General features: G+C 47.1%; 8 protein-coding genes across 8 annotated transcripts; 5 read left to right on the top strand and 3 right to left on the bottom strand.

Moving 5' to 3' along the window:
- Positions 1–1,145: 1,145 nt before the first annotated feature.
- BX661DRAFT_199954 (uncharacterized protein) lies at positions 1,146–3,377 on the bottom strand (the record flags this gene model as incomplete). The annotated part of the gene is made up of 4 exons (XM_051538364.1): positions 1,146–1,592; positions 1,649–2,540; positions 2,576–3,065; positions 3,095–3,377. The coding sequence occupies 4 exons, from the start codon at positions 3,375–3,377 to the stop codon at positions 1,146–1,148; spliced, it is 2,112 nt and encodes a 703-aa protein (XP_051389927.1).
- A 1,813-nt stretch (positions 3,378–5,190) lies between these two features.
- BX661DRAFT_186068 (uncharacterized protein) lies at positions 5,191–5,898 on the top strand (the record flags this gene model as incomplete). The annotated part of the gene is made up of 1 exon (XM_051536943.1): positions 5,191–5,898. A coding segment is annotated over exon 1 (220 nt), but the record flags the coding sequence as incomplete, so codon positions are not given.
- A 579-nt stretch (positions 5,899–6,477) lies between these two features.
- On the top strand, positions 6,478–7,448 carry BX661DRAFT_186066 (mitochondrial F1-F0 ATP synthase subunit F of fungi-domain-containing protein). Its single transcript, XM_051536942.1, has one exon. It carries the CDS (start codon positions 6,821–6,823, stop codon positions 7,202–7,204), a length of 384 nt encoding a protein of 127 aa, XP_051389925.1. The 5' UTR covers positions 6,478–6,820; the 3' UTR covers positions 7,205–7,448.
- A 58-nt stretch (positions 7,449–7,506) lies between these two features.
- On the top strand, positions 7,507–8,406 carry BX661DRAFT_186065 (Pre-mRNA-splicing factor Cwf15/Cwc15). Its single transcript, XM_051536941.1, is given in 2 exon segments — positions 7,507–7,695; positions 7,707–8,406. The coding sequence occupies 2 exon segments, from the start codon at positions 7,569–7,571 to the stop codon at positions 8,267–8,269; spliced, it is 690 nt and encodes a 229-aa protein (XP_051389924.1). The 5' UTR covers positions 7,507–7,568; the 3' UTR covers positions 8,270–8,406.
- Positions 8,369–11,128, top strand: BX661DRAFT_53601 (uncharacterized protein). The gene has a single exon (XM_051539243.1). It carries the CDS (start codon positions 8,467–8,469, stop codon positions 11,077–11,079), a length of 2,613 nt encoding a protein of 870 aa, XP_051389923.1. The 5' UTR covers positions 8,369–8,466; the 3' UTR covers positions 11,080–11,128.
- Positions 11,129–14,904: 3,776 nt separating this feature from the next.
- Positions 14,905–15,526, bottom strand: BX661DRAFT_186061 (uncharacterized protein). Its single transcript, XM_051536940.1, has one exon. It carries the CDS (start codon positions 15,389–15,391, stop codon positions 15,050–15,052), a length of 342 nt encoding a protein of 113 aa, XP_051389922.1. The 5' UTR covers positions 15,392–15,526; the 3' UTR covers positions 14,905–15,049.
- Positions 15,527–17,004: 1,478 nt separating this feature from the next.
- BX661DRAFT_172601 (uncharacterized protein) lies at positions 17,005–18,627 on the top strand (the record flags this gene model as incomplete). The annotated part of the gene is made up of 1 exon (XM_051533788.1): positions 17,005–18,627. The coding sequence occupies one exon, from the start codon at positions 17,005–17,007 to the stop codon at positions 18,625–18,627; it is 1,623 nt and encodes a 540-aa protein (XP_051389921.1).
- Positions 18,628–18,750: 123 nt separating this feature from the next.
- Positions 18,751–20,137, bottom strand: BX661DRAFT_186059 (tRNA intron endonuclease). The gene is made up of 3 exons (XM_051536939.1): positions 19,885–20,137; positions 19,460–19,676; positions 18,751–19,421 (listed from the first exon to the last, which is right to left on the bottom strand). The coding sequence occupies exons 1-3, from the start codon at positions 20,080–20,082 to the stop codon at positions 18,763–18,765; spliced, it is 1,074 nt and encodes a 357-aa protein (XP_051389920.1). The 5' UTR covers positions 20,083–20,137; the 3' UTR covers positions 18,751–18,762.
- Positions 20,138–20,158: the final 21 nt, after the last annotated feature.

Here is a 20,158-nt window from a genome sequence, read left to right as displayed (position 1 = left end):
GAAGAAAAAGGTTTGAATCCAGAGCCCTTAAAAACACAGTAAAAAGGACACTTTCTCATAAAAACGGAAATAAGTGACTTTTTTCTCTCTTGCTGCTTGCCAAACGGCTATTAGCCTACTTCATATCCCCACACAATTATCGATCCGGCTGGCAGCACGCGGCAGAACAAAATAATTAAAGTAACCTTGCTCATGTTATGGCCACCCCATGGCCTGGCCCAATGTGGCCCCCTCCCTTTTTTCCGCCTCACTAATGAAATCATCCGCCCTCTCCTTCCTCGACGTCAATTGACCGAATGGCCCCGTTTACCATGCGGTAAACAATTTCAAAAACGTGAAAATACGCATTTATCTCTTGGTTCTGGCCATACACAGTGTTTAATCAATACAAAGCATACGAAAACAGAATAAAACCAACAAAACACTTTGCATTGCAACTGTGGTTACAGAATTAATGAGTCCAATAAATCTTTATTAAAACAAAAACTAGGGAAACCCTTCTGTTGAGCATTCACATTCTGCCATTTTATAGGCAGCCATAATGGCTGAATGCTATCTCAGCCACCACTGCATCAATGCGCGCTCGGCATTGACTTAGCTCGCGAGCTCTCAGTTCAGCCAAGCTTATATGGTGAGAATCGCCTCAACAACATTGATTCTGCCACCCGTCGACTAAAATGTATTTTTGGTTACAAAATCAGTAATTTGGAAGTACCACCTTCGATTTTGGGTTCAAAATTGTTCCTGTTCCAACTTTTTTCTTTCTGGACTCGCTACTTTGGCTTTAGGAAGGCGACAATCTGCAAACCAATTCGTTATTTATGTTTTTCTTCTTTGTTTGACAATACAAATATAAAATTTGTTACTCGGACTTGTTTGTCGGGCATATGTCGGTTGTGTGCTATGGCGTCTTTCACTCCTTGTTTTGTTTTGTTTTGTTATGTTTATTTTTGGCTGAAGATGCAGGAAATTAAATTACAGGAATTGCTGCTGTTTTGTGGCTGCCAGAAATTAAATCAACACTAATAACTTGACATACAGCCAAATATCAATTAAAAAATATATATGGAATTGAAATGAATTGATGATCAGCAAAAAAAAGAAAACAATGCCCGTTTATATGGCGCGACTAACGCGCTCGCTCATTACAATGCAGAAATAGCCATTGGCGCCACTTCAGGGCACAAATCACCAAAGTGTGCGCTCGCAGACCGGCGCCCAGCTCTTCTGCGCCTGTGGGGGTAGTAGGTTTGTTGGCCAATGTATAGTTCAGCATTGACCGCAGGCGCCAGCGACACCAAATCGCCAGCACCAAACCCAAGAAGCTCCGAGTCCGAAATGTGCGCACCGCCAAACGCCTGGAAAACCGCCTTGTCGGCAATGCCAGCAGCTCCGTCGGTCAGGTCCGGAGGCGACGACATCGGTGCTGTAACTATGCGGCTCGAGCCAAAACCATCTGCGCCCGCTGGGCCGCCCAACACCTCAACCGAGATAGCCGGACGCAATTTGCGCATCAGGTGCTGGTGCTGCCGCATGCTGGCCATGCTGCGAGCGCGTGCTGGGTACCCAGAGCTGCTGCCATCATTGGTGCTCTGCGCAGCGGCTCTGTCCAAAGAGAGAGGCAACGACCCCGGCTGCTGCAGTGGACATACGTGTCCCGGCTGCTGCTTCCCAGTATGTAGAACTCGGAAAGCATGTCCCGCGTCACCTGGTACGCGTCCAGGCACTGTCCATTTGAGACCATCACGTACTGCTCGTTGGCCTTGGCCATCGTGTTCTTGATGTGCAGCATCCCCCGGATTCCCTGCCGCCTGCCGCCGCTGCCCTGCCACCGCAGCTTGCGCATGCTGGAGACATACACTCGCTTGCACTGCTCGAGGCTGAGCACGCTCTCATCAACAAACGTCGATGTCGACGACAGCCGTGACCCCGGAATGCCACATTCGGTGCCGCTGCGCCTGGCGGTGGCCGCGACCGACAACTTTGATTGGGTCGAGACGGAAGCCGCTGTGATGTGCATTGTGGGGAGCTCAAAGTATGCGCCCGACAGGTCATACTCGTATGCCGAAAACTCATCACCGTCGGCCGCCCATGCATCCATCTTGCGCTGCTCAATCTCCTTCATCTGCGACGGAGCCAATGCAACCCGCCCTAGAGACAAGCTGCCCTTGCAACTGCTGCTCGAACTGTTTCTGTGGTCACCTTTGTTCATGGGGTGCCGGTGCCCAATTCCCAGGCTCAAGAATGACAGCCGGTTGGCTGCAGGATGCATCATCTTCTGCTCTTGCTCAGGACTTCCCTCAGCAATCCGCTTGCGACCCACGTTCAGCAGTCTGCGCTGGGGCTGGCTTGGTGAGCGTGCAGTGGCCCCTGAGTTGGAAACATCAGTATCTGCAGTAAGCGTTGTCACCGAACCGGACCGCAGTAGCACTTGCTCCTCTTCAGCACCAGCAAGGGATGGCGAAGACAACAACAGTGGGCGCGACATAGGCATCCCGCCGCACATAGTCGCCAAAGACATAACGCCCGAAGCAGAGCCGCTCTGGATGGTAGTCAGTTGCGCAGAGGAAGGCACGCATGCAGTCGTCTGGGCGACGGCAGCAGCATCCAGGCCGCATTAGAGGGCGGCACGAGAAGCTGTGCATTTGGCGCCTCTTGTGCTGTACTGCCGATATAAAAGCCCATTTTGTTGCAACTGTGATTGCCTGCGTTCTCACCCTCCGGAATTGCATCTGTGGATGCCGGCTGAGCCACGCTGATATCAGCCGCAATGACGTCTACGTCAGCCGCGTCCTTGGTGACCAGAGTGACGTCAGAGTCACCATCACTGCTCTCGCCGCTGCTGCTGCAAGCGCTGGGCCTGCGCATATACAGGCTTAAGTAGCGCTCTCGCCGAGCGCCCTGTATGGACTTGCCGGAACTTGGCGCCACAGCCGCCAGCTCAGGAACTGCAACCAGCTCGGTTGCACAAGCATCCACATCCTTCCGCAGGTTGCGCTTGCTAATAAGGTACGAGATGCCCAGGATATTGCGCTGGCGCTCTACTTTGGTGTTCCCGGCCCCAACTCGGGCGTAGAGACGTTGTTCCGGAGACTTATGCATCCAATGTTATCCTCAGTGGCCAAGGCTATGATGTGGGCCGCTGCGGGAATGTCTGGTTGGGCAATGGCGGTGGCCGTGTTGCGACGGTGGAAAAACGACGGCGTTGTCGAACCCAGGCCAAAGTAGCTTTTGCGCTTGGATTCATCGCTGGCTGCTGTCACTGACTCGAAGATATTACGCTGTTTGACCAATTCCAGCGAGAAATCATCCGTCTCTGCGATGCTGGAGTGTGCTGTGTTTGGGACATCGGTGGAGACAGGGCCTCTCCTAGTCATTCGACGGAAAAAGTTCATCCTGGCCCGTCGTCAGTCTCTGACAGAGAATCAGAGAAAGAGAGGAATAAATGTGGTTTAATGGGGGGGGCAGATGCTAATATGCTAATAACAAAAGAGGGTGATGAATAACACAAATGGAAAACAAATGTGTAACTGATACGAGGAAATAAAATGATAGAGCAAAATTTTGCAAAAAAGAATGCGCAGTCAGAGTATGTAGAAGCTTAGCGGCAAGTAAAATGGCAGTGCACTGAATGTATGAGCAACAGAAAATGAATAAATGAGTGAGAGGATATGCCGGGCCGAACAAAAACAAAGCAAAGCGTTGTATGCTAGGTTTGTGGAAATGGAATACAAGAACAACGATAAATAATGACGTGCCCCCGCAAAGTAGCTAAAATGCGCCCTATTTTTGGTACGTTCACAAGAATGTGGGGAGCGGCTGAGAAAAAAAGTTTAAAAATGAGATCAAAAAATGCCCAAAATTTTACAGGCTTGGCTTTGAGGCTGCGCAGTAATCCAATAGGATGAGGACAGTCGAAAATAAGGAGAGAAAAAAGAGAAAAGGTAAATTATATGGCACTTGAACCTCGCCCCCTTGTTATTTTTTAAAAGTTTGGGCTTCCAGAGTGATTAATGCAATTGTTGTGCTATAAAAATTATGAAACTAGTGCAGCAAGCTATAAGCAAGAAAATCCGGAGTAAAATTATGGCGGAGAGTTTGTGTAAGCGTGTGTGTGAGCCTGTCTATGTTCAAGTATCCAAAAGTGCAAAAGATAGCAGCGGTGTATGTATATATAAACAAAAAATGGTACAAAAATGCTATGTAAAAAAATGATGTTGCTGAAAGATATTTAATTTCCCTTTTTTGGCTGGAAATAAAAAATAAGTATAAAAAGTAACTCGAAAAATGAGGATTAGACGAGACGCGGCGGGCTACCAGCTCTTTATATTCAGTTTTGCAAGCAAGAGAAAGCATATCGCACACATCTGGCACAGCAACGACTCAATCAGAAACAAATCAGCAAAATAATTGCACAATAACAAAAAAATCCCCCCACTCTAAAATAATTGTTTTCTTGATTGAGCTCTCCTGCATCACTTTGACGCAATTCGCTAGCTGCGAGATTCGCTTTTCTATTTCAAAAAAATTATACTTGCTCATCGTGCCTTTGCCTGCTGCAAATGTTGGTTGGGGGTGGGTGGCGGTGCGTAATGTATTTTTAATTTGTGGTTTTCGGCAGAGGGCTTGCTTTGCAGTGTCTTTCTCTGACACGCGAGGTTTACACTGAGGCTGAAAATGGAAACTTTTATCCTGTTTGGATACACGCACTTGGAAAAATAATAAAGCAAAATAAAGCACAATCGATCCCTCAAAAAAAGTTCGAAAAGTTCAAAACAGCGTATCGGTCGCACCAAATATACTGCCTTTTTGGACCATTTTTTGTTTTTTGGTCTTCTTTGCTCTGTTTGCTCTGTTTGAATTCTGCTGTTTGCATTCTTCTCGTCGATAGCCACTGGTCAATCCAGAAGTCAGCTGCAATCCTGTCTTTTCCCTCTCCATTATCACTTTAATGATTGACTTTTCCGATCAGTCTATTTAGTACCCCACCACCAAAAAGCTACGGGTCCCAAGAGCAGACGAAAAGCCGCATTTGATGCTTAGCCCGCAAAGCGACGCAGCCAAAGCATGAAAGATCGTGATGCAGCCGCAACCAAGCAGCAGCTAGGTACATTTGCTGTCAGTATCCACAAGCCGGATGGTCTGCGATCTGGCTCTGAAAAGCAAATAGTTCAGCCCAATGACTCCAGTCTTCATCGATTCATTTTTGCGCAAGGGTGACTTAGCTCTGCGACTTTTCATTCGCTGCGAAAATGCCGCCCCTGCCCTTTGTTTTGTGTTTCTCTCTTTCTGGCGCAGCATCCATTATGCAGCCAAACATTACATGTTGCCATGCTATTTATCTATTTTGCCTCGAGGGATCGGCCCCCAATCGCATGCTTTTCCATGCAGCTTTTGCTTGTGCGAGGATTCGCCTTTCTCAGTCGCTCGTACATTCGATCCTCCTGCGCTGTCAACATAAACCCGAATTGACCTGAAATTGGATTTGGATTTTCAATTTTTTTCTTAGCCACGCTCGGAGACCCTATATTCTTTATAGACCACAGTGTCTGCGATTATCTGCACGCTTCACACCGCCTTATTATCAGTTTTTGTGTGTAATCGTCATTTGACATATTTTTTAGTGCGCACTATAGGCAGTGCTAAAAAATCATCATAGGCAGTGGTAATGTTATCATTTTTAATTTTTAATTTAATGCGCTAAAGCGGACATGTTATTAGTTGTTTACATTTGTAGGATATTTATTTCGGGAGAGTGGTCCATTGTTATGATGGAACAATGTCTTTAGTGTATCTATTTTTATTAGGCTGTATATTAAATCGGTGCGCTATCTTGTGCTTAAAAAAGCGCACAGTACGTGCCCCTTGCCAATTATGACACTTTTACTATAGAATGAGATTCCCACCAACAAGGCGCCACTTGACACTGCCAGTATTTTTTCCATCCAGGCATATTTTGTAACTGTAATACGGTGCATGGAAAAAAGGACAATGCGCACACTAAATAAAAGAGCACACAAGATTGCATAATGAGATGTCTGGTCATTTTTTGGCTGTTTCTTGGTTGAATATGTAGTTCATAAGTATCTTTAGATGCCGTTTGAATGCAACTGCGTTTGAAAATGGGGGTCTGTGGTTTTTAGTAAGATAATCATTGGCGTTATCATTAAATGCATTTTTATGGCAACAGCTCGTGTTTGCATCACAGAATTCCTAGTAAAATTCAAAAATAAATTTCGTTGCAAAAGACAACGTATCTAAATATAAAATGTTACTGCTCTTACACAAAGATTATTATTTTTACTGGGGCACATGGGGTGATATTTATATATGAATATTATTTGAGCAACTCGACCAGTATTGTGAATAGCTCATTGTCTTAGGTGTCACCGAGTAAAAAGCGGCAGCATTATTGGCGACAAACACTTGTATAATTCATCTCGGAGAACTGCTTTTTTCTCCTAGCTTGCATAGGTCATTGAAAAAAAGCAGTTCTCAAAAAAAATATTCACGTGATTAGAATTAGCGAAATCTAATCAGCTTGATCAGCCACTATCGGCCAATCGTGCCTTTTTAGCTGCCTTCATTTATTCTCTCAAGCGTAAGAAAACCGGGCTCCTTTATCTCAGGCAACAATGAACACCAAGCTTGAGTGAATTTTTTTGGCTTGGACAAAACCCAACTGTAAGAAACCAAAAAAAACACCTGCAATCCGCGCCATATATTTCTCTTTCAATTCGCATTTTATTTGTTTATTCGAATTACAGCTCCTCAATCACAAAAAAGCCCTTTCAAATCAATCGATAAACAACACTTTAAAATGAACGCAGCTCTCGGCCGGACTCTCCTGAAGCGCACCAGCGCACTCCGCAACTACTCGAGCCTTCGTGAGATCATTCCTCCCAACATTGGTTTTGCCGCACGCGCTGGCGAGTCTGTCTCCTCGGAAGCCTCTTCCGCCGTCACTCTGTCGGCCCAGGACGTTAGCAAGGTTGTGTCGCTCTACCGTAACCTGCCCAAGGGTAATGCCCAGGCTAAGGTCGCTCGCGGTGGCCCCCTGAGCCGCTACTACGCGCGCTACATTGGTGGTGACAACGCTTCGGGTGCCCCCATTATCCATGTTATCGGTGCTCTGATCGTTGGCGGTTACTCCATCCACTACTACATGCACCTCCAGCACCACAAGCACGCTGAGAACCACTAAGTGTGTTTATGCTGTCCTTTTTTTGTTCAGTAGACCTTTTTTTATCTTTTACCAATACGCAATAAATCCGCCATATACGCGAGTCACGGCAGCGCAACGTTTTTTTATCGGCTGTGTGGCCATGCAGCTATCATTTGTTTGCAAGAGTGTCTAAAGCAGCCCAAAAGGGTTTAAATGAAAGCAAAATATCTGTACACGTGTATCCCTCGATCCACGCCATAGTACAACATGTGCAGAAATTAGGGTATTTAAATTAAATGCAAGATCCTGTTTCTTTTATTCAGGAAAAATAAAAAATAAGACAACGCTTTACGATATTTGAATTACACTCACTCGCATCTTTTTTATTACACAAATAAAACAAATGACCACAGCAGCACGCCCTACGTTTGACCCGGCTAAGGGAAAAGCCGAAGCTCAGTTCTCACATTTGACCTCGGCAAAGGACCTGCCCAGCCACACACGGCTGAAGACGCGCAAACCTGGCCAGGGTGGCGAAAAGGATACACAGTGGAAGAGCTCAGGCAAGAGCTCAAAGAGGCCGAGCGCAAACACTACGAGGCCAAGCAGCTGACACACGACACAGCTACGACAGAATCCTCGACAGAAGAGTCACAGTCTGCTTTGGCAGTTAACCGAGCCAAATACATCGAAATGGCACAAATGCTGGACGCAGCCTCAGACGAAGAGAGCGAAAATGGAGAAGAGTCAGATGGCGAGGAGAGCGTGGAGAGCGGCTCTGAAGGTAGTGATGAGGAGAGCGACGAGGACGAGACAGCGTTGTTGATGCGCGAGTTGGAGAAAATAAAGAGAGAGCGCGCGGATGAAAAGGCACGTGAGGAGAGGGAGGCAGAGGAGCGCAAGCTGATGAATGCCGGCTCAGTGATGGGGGCCAACCCTTTGCTTAAAGGCGGGCAGGAGTTTTCGGTCAAGCGTCGGTGGGACGACGATGTTGTCTTCCGCAACCAGGCCAAGGGCGACGACGGAAAGTCCCAGAAACGCTTTGTCAACGATATGCTGCGCTCTGACTTTCATCGCAAGTTCATGAGCAAATACATCCAGTAAAAACATTGGCATACGTCGATTAAATTAAGTAACTAGTTTTTCTCTGCGCAATTATTAAACTTTGGCAAGACTGCTTGCAACTTGCTGCGTCAACGCATTCTATTCAGCATGGCTGTTGGAGCAGATTTCTCTTTCTAATTTTTATTTGTTTTATTTATCTTTTTATCTTTATTCTGTTTTAACAATCTAACCGCCAGATGGACGATTTTTCGGGACTCAATTGGCCTAGCAGCAACAACAACAACAGCCAGCAGCAGAAGAGTGCGAGCAATTCGCCAGGCGCTGGCAAGCCATCTGCAATGCGCAGCACCGCAAGTGGTCCCAATTACTCGCCCAGCATGTCTTCACCAGGGCTGAACTTTTCGTCATCCCAACAAAGCCGCTCGGGCAGCTCTGCCGAAAAGCCGCTTCAGAAAGATCCCAAAGACGACCCGTTTGGCGAGCTGGTATCGTTCACTTCGTCGCAGCCCAACCAGGCAAAGATGACTCTTCGCGAGCGACAGCAAATACTGGAGGAGCAGACAAAGTCCCGCTCGGGCTCGCCCTTTGCCACACAATCGCAATCAAGGCCACACCAGCAGCAACAACAGCAGCAGAAGGATGTGTGGGATTTTGATGTTCTAGAGCAGGTGGGCACGTCTCGGCCGAGTGTTGTCATGCCGGTGATGCAGCAAAAGCCAACAGGGTTTGCGACAGGCAGCAGCAATAGCAGCGCGATGGACTTTGACCCGTTTTCAGTGTTCTCGAGTACACAGCAGATAAGGACCAGTAATAACGACAGCATCAGGAATGGCGGCAGTTTCGGTGGAAGCGGCAAAGTTCCTTCGAAAAGCTTTGGCAGCGGACACTTGCTTGACGACGACGAGCCAATCCCCATGGATTTTAACCTGCCGGAAGTGCCCATAGAGCGAGCTGCGGTATACCCAGCTGCAGGTCAATCAGCCGACGCATTTGCTGACAATGACTTTGAGATCGCTCAAATTGTCGACTACGGGTTCACGGCGGATCAGGCCAAGGCCGCGCTGGAAATCACCAGCAGCACGCGGGCGGCAATCCAGCTTTTGCGCGAGCAACAGTCAACTGCGCGCCAGATTTCGGGCCAGCAGATGCAGCAGAAACAGCAGCTGCCAGCAGGCCGCCCTGCTCAAAGCACCGCGTATCACGAAAGGCCCACCAAGTACAGAGACAGCTCATCTGACGATGACCAAGGTACCAACAGGTACGACTATGGCGACCCTCGCGCCAGAACCAACGGCAGAGGTCGGGGTGACCAAGGTGCATCTTCATCCGGCCAAAAGTCCGTCTTTGGCAACAAGGTCAATACCGATGTGCTGCTCGCGCAAGCAAACGAGATTGGCACCAACGTGTGGAAGCAGGCCAACTCGTGGTTTGCTATGGGTAAGAAGAAAATAATCGAGATTCAGGAGACCGTCTTGGAGCAGCGCAAGGTCGGCAGCGGGTCGGGGAGATCGTGGCGGGACGAAGATTATTTGCCATCAGCTCAGCCGTACCGCGACTCATCCTCGGACGATGATGCCGATGTCTACGTGTCTGCGAACCGCCGTGGCCGCCAGCCTGAAAGGCAGCCGGATAACTTTGGCAGAAAAAAGGAGAGCTTTGGTGGACGCAGTGCCTCAAGACCCGCTGCGCAGACAGAGACATTTATCGACATGAATACCGGATTTGGAGCAGCTTCATCGCCTTCACTTGGATCGGGGTCACAGCAGCAGCAGCGCTATATGTCCTCCCCGAGTATGTACGCCAGTAGGCTGGAGGCAAAATCAGCGAGCCAAAGCCCGCGGCCGCCAGCTGCTGCCATACCCGCTGCAGCACAGGTCCCAGCGCTGCCTGGTCATATCTTGCAAGGATCCAATGCGGCCAAAACAAGAGCCAACGACCAATTTAAGCTAGGCCAGTTTGGCGATGCCATTATCGGGTACACCGACGCAGTCAGCAGCGTTGTTTGCCATTCCAGCGCGCACCCCATCCTCATCCTGCTTTACAATAACCGTGCCCTGGCGTACATGCGCAACGGCGAGTCCAAAAATGCACTTGGTGACTGCAGCCTGTCACTGGAGCTCTGTGACCTGTACCAGGGCAACGGCATAGTCGAGCTGGGAGCTGATTCCGGTCGGGTGGACATAGTCGATCAGCGTGCAAAGGCGTTGCAGCGGCGTGGCGAGGCATGCGAGGCTGATGAAAAGTACACCGAGGCACTGGATGACTGGAAGAAGCTGAAGGAGGTTGCCCGTGACTCGGGCTCTCGCCAACAGTCCATGCGCGGCATCCAGCGCTGCGAAAAGGCGCTGGGAATCAACCAGCCTGTTAAGCCAAAGGCGCCCGTGGTTAAGCAGCGGCCCGAAGACATTGCCACGCTGTTTGCCTCGATTTCAATTGACACTGTCAAGAGCAAGGGAACGACGATTTTGAACCAGGATAGGGAGAATTCTGCGGCGGTTGCTGAGATGCGCAGAAATGACGAGGCTAAGCGCGTGGAGGACGACCAGAGAATGGCTATTATTGATCATGTTGATGCCGAAATTAAGCGCTGGCGCGACGGCAAGCAGCAGAACCTCCGTGCGCTGCTGTCCAGCCTGCACACACTTTTGCCCGACTTTAAGCCCATCGGAATGCACGAGATCTTGGAGCCAAATAAGGTTAAGCGCGCCTATATGCGGGCTATTTCCAGGTTGCATCCGGACAAGTTGAGCAAGGACGTGGACGTGCGGACAAAGATGATCTCATCGAGCGTGTTCACAGCTCTCAACGAGGGTTGGGATGCATTCAAAGCACAGGAAGGAGTTAACTAGATTTTTAGCACAAGCAAATAAATAAGTTGGTGTTTACACAATATTAGTTAATTTACACTTACATTTGCACTGCGCCACGCTGCATCTTTCCAAAAAGAAATTTACAAAAGAACACGTATATTTAATATAAAACATATACAAAAACGTATGCCTAAAATTCAAAGCTTAAATGTCAGGCCTGGCGTCTTCCTTAGCGAGCTTTTCGTGGTGCTCGACGTTGCCCTTGGCCTGGGCGCGCTGGCTGCGGCCCTCAGCCTCCATGTGCTCGTTGCCAATGGCCTGGCCAAACTTCTCCTTGGCGGCACCGCCGGTGTTCTTGACAGAGTCGCCAGCGCGGTGCATATTGGGGTTCTCCTCCTCGCTACGAGCCTGGCTCTCCTGCATCTTCTGCTCGCCCTTGCCTTCGGCCCACTGCTCGCGGCCCTTGTCAGCGAGATCCCTGTTGCCGAGAATGTTCCGACGGCCTCCTTGGTAGCGCCGGCAGCCTGGTTGAAAAGGTTGGACATGATGATAAAGTTTATAAAGTAGTTGGTTGGTTGTGGTTGTTAAAAGACGGTGCTGTGAAGATTGCTAGTATTCAAGACTGTTGAATGGGTGATGGGTTTGTCGAGATAAATGTACCGACAAATGTCGCTCTTTTATACCTCAAAGATGCGTCGGTTTTTTCAAGTCTGACCAATGTCTTTTTCCGTAAAAAGTTGATATAACATAGACCAAATCAACCTAAATCATTTTGACTTGCACAAATATTAAAGTCCGATGAATACAGAAACTATTACATCATACACATGTTATCATTTGATGAAAATATGAAGTAATATTAAAATAAAATAGTCGTTGATAAACTACATCATTTTCGGTCATCCTGGTTTGATAAATAATAACGTCATTATTTATGCGTATCGACCAATTATCGTTTAATAATTGTCTGCGATGAAATGGATTGTCATTTATTTATTTTAGTTCTGTTTTTTATGAGAATGTGTTGGATTTTTAATTAGGCGCAACAGTGGGTAATATTATGTACTATTTTATTTGAATTCCACACTGAGAACTATGTATTTAGTCATCGCATGACAAGATATAAAAATAAATAACCGGCTTGTTGCACCACGGGACTAGTGGCCGATGACGACAGGATGGATATCAAAGACTACAAACACGAGGTTTCCATATTTGTGATCAGTGTAATAAATGTCAGAATAGATGTCCAATAAATCTGTATTAAAACTAAAACTAAAGAAACCTATTGAGTTTTCCCTACTGCCATTTTATAGGCAGCTATAATGCTTAAGTGATATCCTGACCGCTGCTACATTAATGTCTGCTCGCCATTGGCTTAGCTCGCGAGTTCTCAGCTCAGCTGAGCTGAGCTTATATGGCGAGAATCACCACGATCGGTGTTCACGATCAATTGTGAAAGTCACTTAGTATAAAGAACATTAACTCGCGACAACATTGGACATTCACAGCGCAGTATTTGCTATTAACAAGGATTGCACTTGCTAAAACTTGGAAACGTTTATTTTTCTGGAGTTTTCTTTGCAGAGCTGTTTAATGATAACATTGCCTATTTATTTTATTTTAAAATTGCTCCTTCGTTTGCAAGAATAAACTGATTTTATTATTTGAATATAATTTTTGAAAACAATGGCATAAATGACAGTCATTACGTGTGTGAGAACATTTTTCTGGCTCGGCGACATTTTTTGTTTATTTGTGCAAACTGAAAAACATAAATGGGCGATAATAAGTGCATGCAACGCCCACAACATTTTCTACCAAGCTATTTGTTAAACTTGGTTGAGTTTCGGTAAACAGTTAATTTCTCTGACAGTGAATCTTTTTTGCTTTAAGCTGGTCATACTTTAAAGCGCCAACTTGAATTTTAATTTTTGAACTTGGTGGCTTTTATTGCTTTTGAGCGGGCAAATATTTGATGTCGAAAATTATTTGATGGTCAAAAAATCATGCCAAATAAATTGCACTATCCAGCATTTATGACACATTCTAATACAGCAATACAAATAACAAGAAATGTCCAACCAGGATTTTTAGAACAAACCACGCGGAAAATAAAATATTTTTTCTGTCCCCAAATGGCAGAGCTGAGAAATAGTTATTCAAAAAGGAAGACATATTCTAGCTCAGCTTTTCTTTTTTCTCTTCTTTTTTCTTCACTCAGGCTGCCCCACTTGCTCTTTTATTTTATGCTGTTTTAGTTCTTACACTTGTGCTCGAGGTAAATCGCAACAACCGCGTGGAAGTTGCACACTTTTTACACAACCTTTGGCGCCCACTTAATTGTCCTGGTATTGAAATCCGCGGCATAGATATTGTGAAGGATGATATATCTGACAATGGATCGTATATCCCCGGTTGATAACAGACGGTTCAGCAATCCTTGTCCCAATCTTATTTATTCTCTTATTTTGTGTTTGTACTTTCTTTGGCTGCTGTCGTGCAGTTTTTGACCTTATGGTTGCATTGCCTGTTGTCCAGCAGGAATGAAAGTCGCTTGGGCAGCTTGTACAGCTTTGCAGCATGGTTTTCATCCGGAACCAAGCCCTTTTGTTAAAAGGGGGTTAAGTGAAGAAAGCACCAGACTATGCTGCAAGTGCTCTGTTGGCTGGTAGGCTGCTGTGGCTCAGTTGATAGTATGCTGGGCATTGAGTAGGAATTAACAAGTGCGTCACAGGTATTGTATGGACTAGTGTGGGGCAACATGGCATATGTTCTGTATGTGGTGTGCTTGTTGGTTTTGTGTAATTGCGAGACCATTCACAATATGCGAAATTTTATATTGTGGTTTGCAAACTGTTGGGCTGAACTGAGAGCTTCCAATTTCTGTCTTAGCAATGGAAAAGAAACAGCAATCCAAGGTTGTGAGGGGTCGATGTGTCAGCTTTATGATTTCGACCTATTTTCTAATCTCTCTTCTGCGACCTCTCGGCAAGTAATAACAAAAACAACAGGAGAATAAGAACAATCCGGTTGGCTGCAAAGGTCGAGATCTTTATAGTCGATGCATGCCATGCTATTTGTTGTTGCGTATTATACCTTGTGACCATTTGTCAGGACCGACACACACACATGAGAGTTTGGGGGCTTTGGTGACAAGCAACATGAATTGTTAATTAATTCTGACAGCAATCGTGGAAATATAAAACTTTGATATTGGTTTTTTATACTTGTTCTCGCTTGCTCGCTGAAATATTTTTATTTTCTACGGGTATTAGATAAAAAACTACATTTACAAAATTCTATTTAAAATTACTATGACTTTAACTTTCAATTACTTTGGTCATCAATTGAAATTGGCCAGTTGCTATATGTGCAATTTGTTTTGGCTTTTGAACAATTTCTAATTTATTTTTTACACTTGGCCATGTTAACAAAATGTCTTTTTTCGTTTCTTATTTTTGTTATTACAGTGTTACAAGAAAAATATAAATAGGGCATTCCTCGCCCCTGACTATACTTGCTGCATTTTTATTTGTTGCTATTGTTTTTGTGACAAAAGCCCCACCGCCCTATTTATTTTATTCTAATGCAAACATGTGGCACATAACAAATGTATAGCTATCAATAACAAATATTGACTCAGGGACATCTATTTGGAGGGTATATGAACGTGACCAAAAGCAAAAAGTAGAGCTAACAAACCACCAATCAACCAAATGGCCCTTCAACTCCATATTTAACATTATCTTCATTTATAAAGATGAGACCATATGCATCTTTTAACAGCGCGAATACATAACAAATTGTCGATATTCAAATACAATTGAATGTATTTACTTTATTAGCACAATAATATAAATCCACGTTGCTAATAATAATATCACAATTGTCGTCACTTTAGTGCAAGTGTGTTTCCTTTAATAAGGATTTATTTATATAAACATTTGAAATACAAACAAAATCCAACAATTGGATCATGTTTTTAAATTACAGTAGCGATTCGTGATCAAAAACCGGACCTGGCGTTGTCCTTGGCAAGGTTCTCGTGGTGCTCGGCGTTGCCCTTGGCCTGGGCGCGCTGGCTGCGGCCCTCAGCCTCCATGCGCTCGTTGCCAATGGCCTGGCCAAACTTCTCCTTGGCGGCACCGCCGGTGTTCTTGACAGAGTCGCCAGCGCGGTGCATATTGGGGTTCTCCTCCTCGCTACGAGCCTGGCTCTCCTGCATCTTCTGCTCGCCCTTGCCTTCGGCCCACTGGCCACGGCCCTTGTCAGCGAGATCCTTGTTGCCGAGAATGTTCCCGACGGCCTCCTTGGTAGCGCCGGCAGCCTGGTTGAAAAGGTTGGACATGATGATAAAGTTTATAAAGTAGTTGGTTGGTTGTGGTTGTTAAAAGACGGTGCTGTGAAGATTGCTAGTATTCAAGAATGTTGAATGGGTGATGGGTTTGTCGAGATGAATGTGCCGGCAAATGTCGCTCTTTTATACCTCAAAAATGCGTCAGTTTTCTTGCAACCTTTTACGCAAAAATACTCTGATTTTTGGCCCTAGACCTATGTTACAACCTTTAGTTTGAGCGGCAGCAATATACCTTTATTGTTTGAACAGCCCCTGTCCCTGCATCAAGCAAGAGCTGTCCAATCACACAGATGGAGGTTTTACGTCACTGTGTATGCGCATGGCCCAAATAAAAAACGAGCCAGTGGCAGCAGCAACATGTTTCATATTATTTATGCAAATAATCAAAGCTAGAAGTGCGTTCATGACCTTATCGAAAGTCGGTTTCAGGGTTGTGATTCTGATATGCGCAGAGGCATTGCCCAACCTGATCCGCTTTTGGCAGATTTAATATGAGTAAAATATAAATAAATCTGATTCCAGAATTGTAATTATGAGCGTGACTGATGCAGTGAAGCCTTGTCAATCAGCCTAATCACAGACATGATTTTTCCGCTTCGCTGCACTTGCATGTGAAAGTGACACTACTTTTGCACTATTGCTCGAGCGCGCTTCTTTTACAATGTAACAAACATGCACCTAGGTGCAGCAGAATGGAGCAGATCATTGCAGAACGTGGAGCCATGTACAACTTACACATGGTCGCTTTTGGGTCTTTTCATGGCTTATCTTGCCACCTTTTTTTCCGCATTTGGGAGGTGCATATGCTTCGAAGATCCTTCAGACTTGTTCCTCTCAAAGGGAAAAAGTCAGTTTTTTTGTTGCAGATAATTAATGGTGATTGGCACACGTGCAATTTCAGCTTTGACAGCCGATCGCCCTTGTTAATGCCGTGGGAGTGATTGATCTGTCTTACTCTGCGCGCCGCAAAGTGGGCACATAGTGGCTCCGCCTGTATTGAAAAAAACACCGGGATAATTGCGCAAAGCAAAACTAATAAATAGTGGAAAAATAGAATACAACCTGGCCATTGTTGCCATTGTCCCTAATTGGCCTTGAAAGCCAAAGGCCAATAATTTACTTGGACGTTGTTGATTGGATTTTGTGTGCGGAGGAAACGAGAACCGTTTTGATATAAATTGCAGACCGCAAGGCCCAGAACGCGGTCATACTTTTCTCTTTTCTCTTTTTTTTCTTACCATTAATCCACAGATATCCTTTTTTCCACACCTTAGGCCTTTAACACTTTTTACAAGCGCGTTATAGTCAACTTTTCTTTTGCAGGATTTCCCCGTCTCATCTGTTTGACTCCGGGAACCTACTAGCTATCGCTTTTTACAACGTTTTCCAACCAGCTTGCTTCAGTGCACAATCCACACAGAGGAAGAAAGAGAACCCAGCCCAAGCCTAAAAAGCACTAACATAGTCTTTCTCTCCGTGTGCTGATTCGTGATTTCAACCTCCAACATCAACATCAACCAAACTAATACTCTTCAAAAAAAAATCCCTTACAAAAAACAACAAACTCTAAAAAAGCCTTTTAAAAACAAACAAACCAATCAACCATGTCTCCCATCAACACCATCGATAACACCACCGCCAACAGCGCCATTGCTGCCGCCACTGCCTCCGCTTCGGGCACTACCGCGTTCAAGGTCGATTCGCCCTACGTGCACTACAGCGAGGGCAAGGTCGAGTCGGACTACATGTACGACACGACCATTGTCAGCCGCGACGCCGAGACCGGGCAGCTTAGGGCCAAGCCCACCAAGGTACACTACCAATTCCAGACCAAGACCAAGGTCGGCCGCGTCGGCCTTATGCTCGTCGGCTGGGCTGGCAACAACGGCACCACGGTGACCGCCTCGATTCTCGCCAACAAGAAGAACATCTCGTGGGAGACGCGTAAAGGCATGCAGGAGCCCAACTACTTTGGATCCATCATGATGGCGTCGACGGTCAAGCTGGGTGTGGATGCCAAGCTGAACGACGTCTACGTGCCCTTCAACGAGGTCGTGCCAATGGCTCACCCCAATGATATTGTCATTGGTGGCTGGGACATTAACTCGCTGAGCATCGGTGACGCCATGCGCCGCGCGCAGGTTCTGCCGGTTGATCTGCAGCGGAGGGTGTACGATGAGCTCAAGGAGCTTAAGCCCCTGCCCTCGGTCTACTACCCGGACTTTATCGCAGCCAACCAGGAGGACCGGGCCGACAACATTATCGGCGGCACCAAGCAGGAGCAGCTGGACCACTTGCGCAAGGACATCCGCGACTTCAAGCAGGCCAACGATCTCGAGCGCGTGATTGTTATGTGGACTGCCAACACGGAGCGCTACGCGGATATTCTCGCCGGTATCAACGACACCGCAGATAACCTGCTCAAGGCTGTCGAGGATGGGCACGCCGAGGTGTCGCCGTCAACCCTGTTTGCCATTGCGTCGATTCTCGAGGGCGCACCCTTTGTCAATGGTTCGCCCCAGAACACCCTGGTTCCCGGTGTCATTGAGCTGGCCGAGCGCAAGAGCTGCTTCATCGGCGGTGATGACTTCAAGTCGGGCCAGACCAAGATCAAGTCCGTGCTGGCCGAGTTCCTGGTCAATGCCGGTATCAAGCCCCTGGCGATCACGTCGTACAACCACCTGGGTAACAACGACGGGCGCAACCTGTCTGCGCCCGCGCAGTTCCGCTCCAAGGAAATCTCGAAGAGCAGCGTCGTCGATGATATGGTCGGTTCCAACCACCTTTTGTACAAGAAGGGTGAGCACCCCGATCACACAATCGTTATCAAGTACGTGCCCTCGGTTGGTGACTCGAAGCGCGCCATGGACGAGTACGTTAGTGAGATCTTCATGGGTGGTCTGAACACTATTTCGATCTACAACACGTGCGAGGACTCGCTGCTTGCCAGCCCGCTGATTATCGATCTGTTCATGATGACGGAGCTGATGACCCGTGTTGCGTACCGCGTCAGGGATGATTCTGATGCGGTTGAGCCCGAGTGGGTGCCCTTCCACTCGGTTTTGTCCATCCTGTCGTACATGCTCAAGGCCCCCGTTGTGCCTCCCAACACCCCTGTGGTCAACGCCCTTGCCAAGCAGCGCATGGCCATGGAGAACATCATGCGTGCCTTCGTTGGTCTGCCTGCCAACAACGAGATGCTTTTGGAACACAAGGCCTTCCACTAAGCCATCTCCCGTTCCATATATGGGTCTTTTTTTGTTTTTTTTAGTCTCGCTTAGAGGGGGACGCTTATAGCAAACAAGGCACCAAATGAACGAAACAATTTAAATATCAATTTTGTGTGGAATCAATTTTATTATTTATTTTCTATTGGGATTGAATCGCGAAATGACCTGCTCCTCGATAGCGTACTGGCAGAGATCCATCCTGTCGGCCAAGCATTGGCTCTCCGGCGAATCAACATAGCACACAACCAAGGTCTTCTGCACTTGGGCTGTGACTCTGGTCAAAGCAAACATGTACTGCCAAGTGTCCACCAACCGCCGGCTCTCACCCCCATATCCATCCTCTTCATTTTCCTGAGTATCAATTTCCTTGTCTGACAAACACTTTCTGTGGCGCACAACCACAGAATACTGCGCGTGTGAGTGTGCTGGTCCATTGTTGTACAGCAAAAAATCCGACCCAAACTTTATTCCACTCCGGACAACCCACCCCTTTGACCGGTAGTAGTAGTAGGCAGCATATTTGATTTCGAAATCAGCTTCGAGCGAGTCAAAGAGTTTCCAGAGATCATTCGCGCAGAGTATAGCGTTGGTGGCGGAGTCCCTGGGGACGAGACATCCGGCGTCGCACAGAAACAGGCACTCGTAGGGTGATAGCTGCGTGGGTTCCATTTCTGAGGCTTCCTCGGGACCAACCAACGTATCTATTTGGTCATCTTCCTCCACTACTTCCTCTAACGATCTGCTCGCCTCCTTCTCTTCAGTCTCGGCCCCCTTCTCTTCACCCTCAACTCCTCTAGCCGTCCAGCCACAGCCTCAGCTGCCGCCGCACCCTTGTTCATCTGCCTTTCCAGACGCCTTTGTTTCGTAATATCCTCAAGGAACACTTGCTTCCCCTTACTGCTCACGCCAGTTTCCCTCAAATAGCGCCTGAGCCAAGTAGGATCGGACCTAGACAAAATGCCCTTCCCAAACGCGCCACCAACCCACAAAAGCAAGCCATCAAACATAACCCACACAAGGCAATCCACTGGATTCTCATCCGGTCTCTAATCACACACACGGAAGCCTGGAGCTTAGTCTTTACCAGGGTGGGCCATAGGAGGTTTGCCGGGGTGAGGAGCCGCAGGAGCCGGGTTAGTGGCCAGGTGGCAAGTGTCCAGATTAGATTAGCGGTGGTTCTGAGAATAAGAGAGGCGGTTGGGAGATGCCGGTGGAGTCGGGTTTGCAGTTGGTGTTGGATGTGGTCAGGAGCACGCCGATGCGTGGGAGAATGGCTGGGTGGAGCGAGAGCGGGAGTGGATTGGGCTGGGGCTTTCCTTTGGCTCGACGCTTGGGTCTTTTGGGCGGCTCGGTCAGAATGGTGCTGGCATTGCCATTGGTTGGCTGCTGATCGGACACCTCTGGTGCAACTACTGCTGCTGCTGCAGTTGTCTCCATTATCGTTGTCGTCATGCGCTATGTATGATAAAAAATGTGTATATAAAAAAGTTGCTTGTCTTTCTAAACTTAACCAATCTTTTTTTTTCCG

Source organism: Kickxella alabastrina (genome assembly GCF_025024165.1).
Source record: "Kickxella alabastrina strain RSA 675 chromosome Unknown BX661scaffold_20, whole genome shotgun sequence".
NCBI classification, from domain to species: domain Eukaryota; kingdom Fungi; phylum Kickxellomycota; class Kickxellomycetes; order Kickxellales; family Kickxellaceae; genus Kickxella; species Kickxella alabastrina.
The sequence above is the reverse complement of the archived record's forward strand: the minus strand, read 5'-3'. Positions and strand labels throughout refer to the sequence as shown.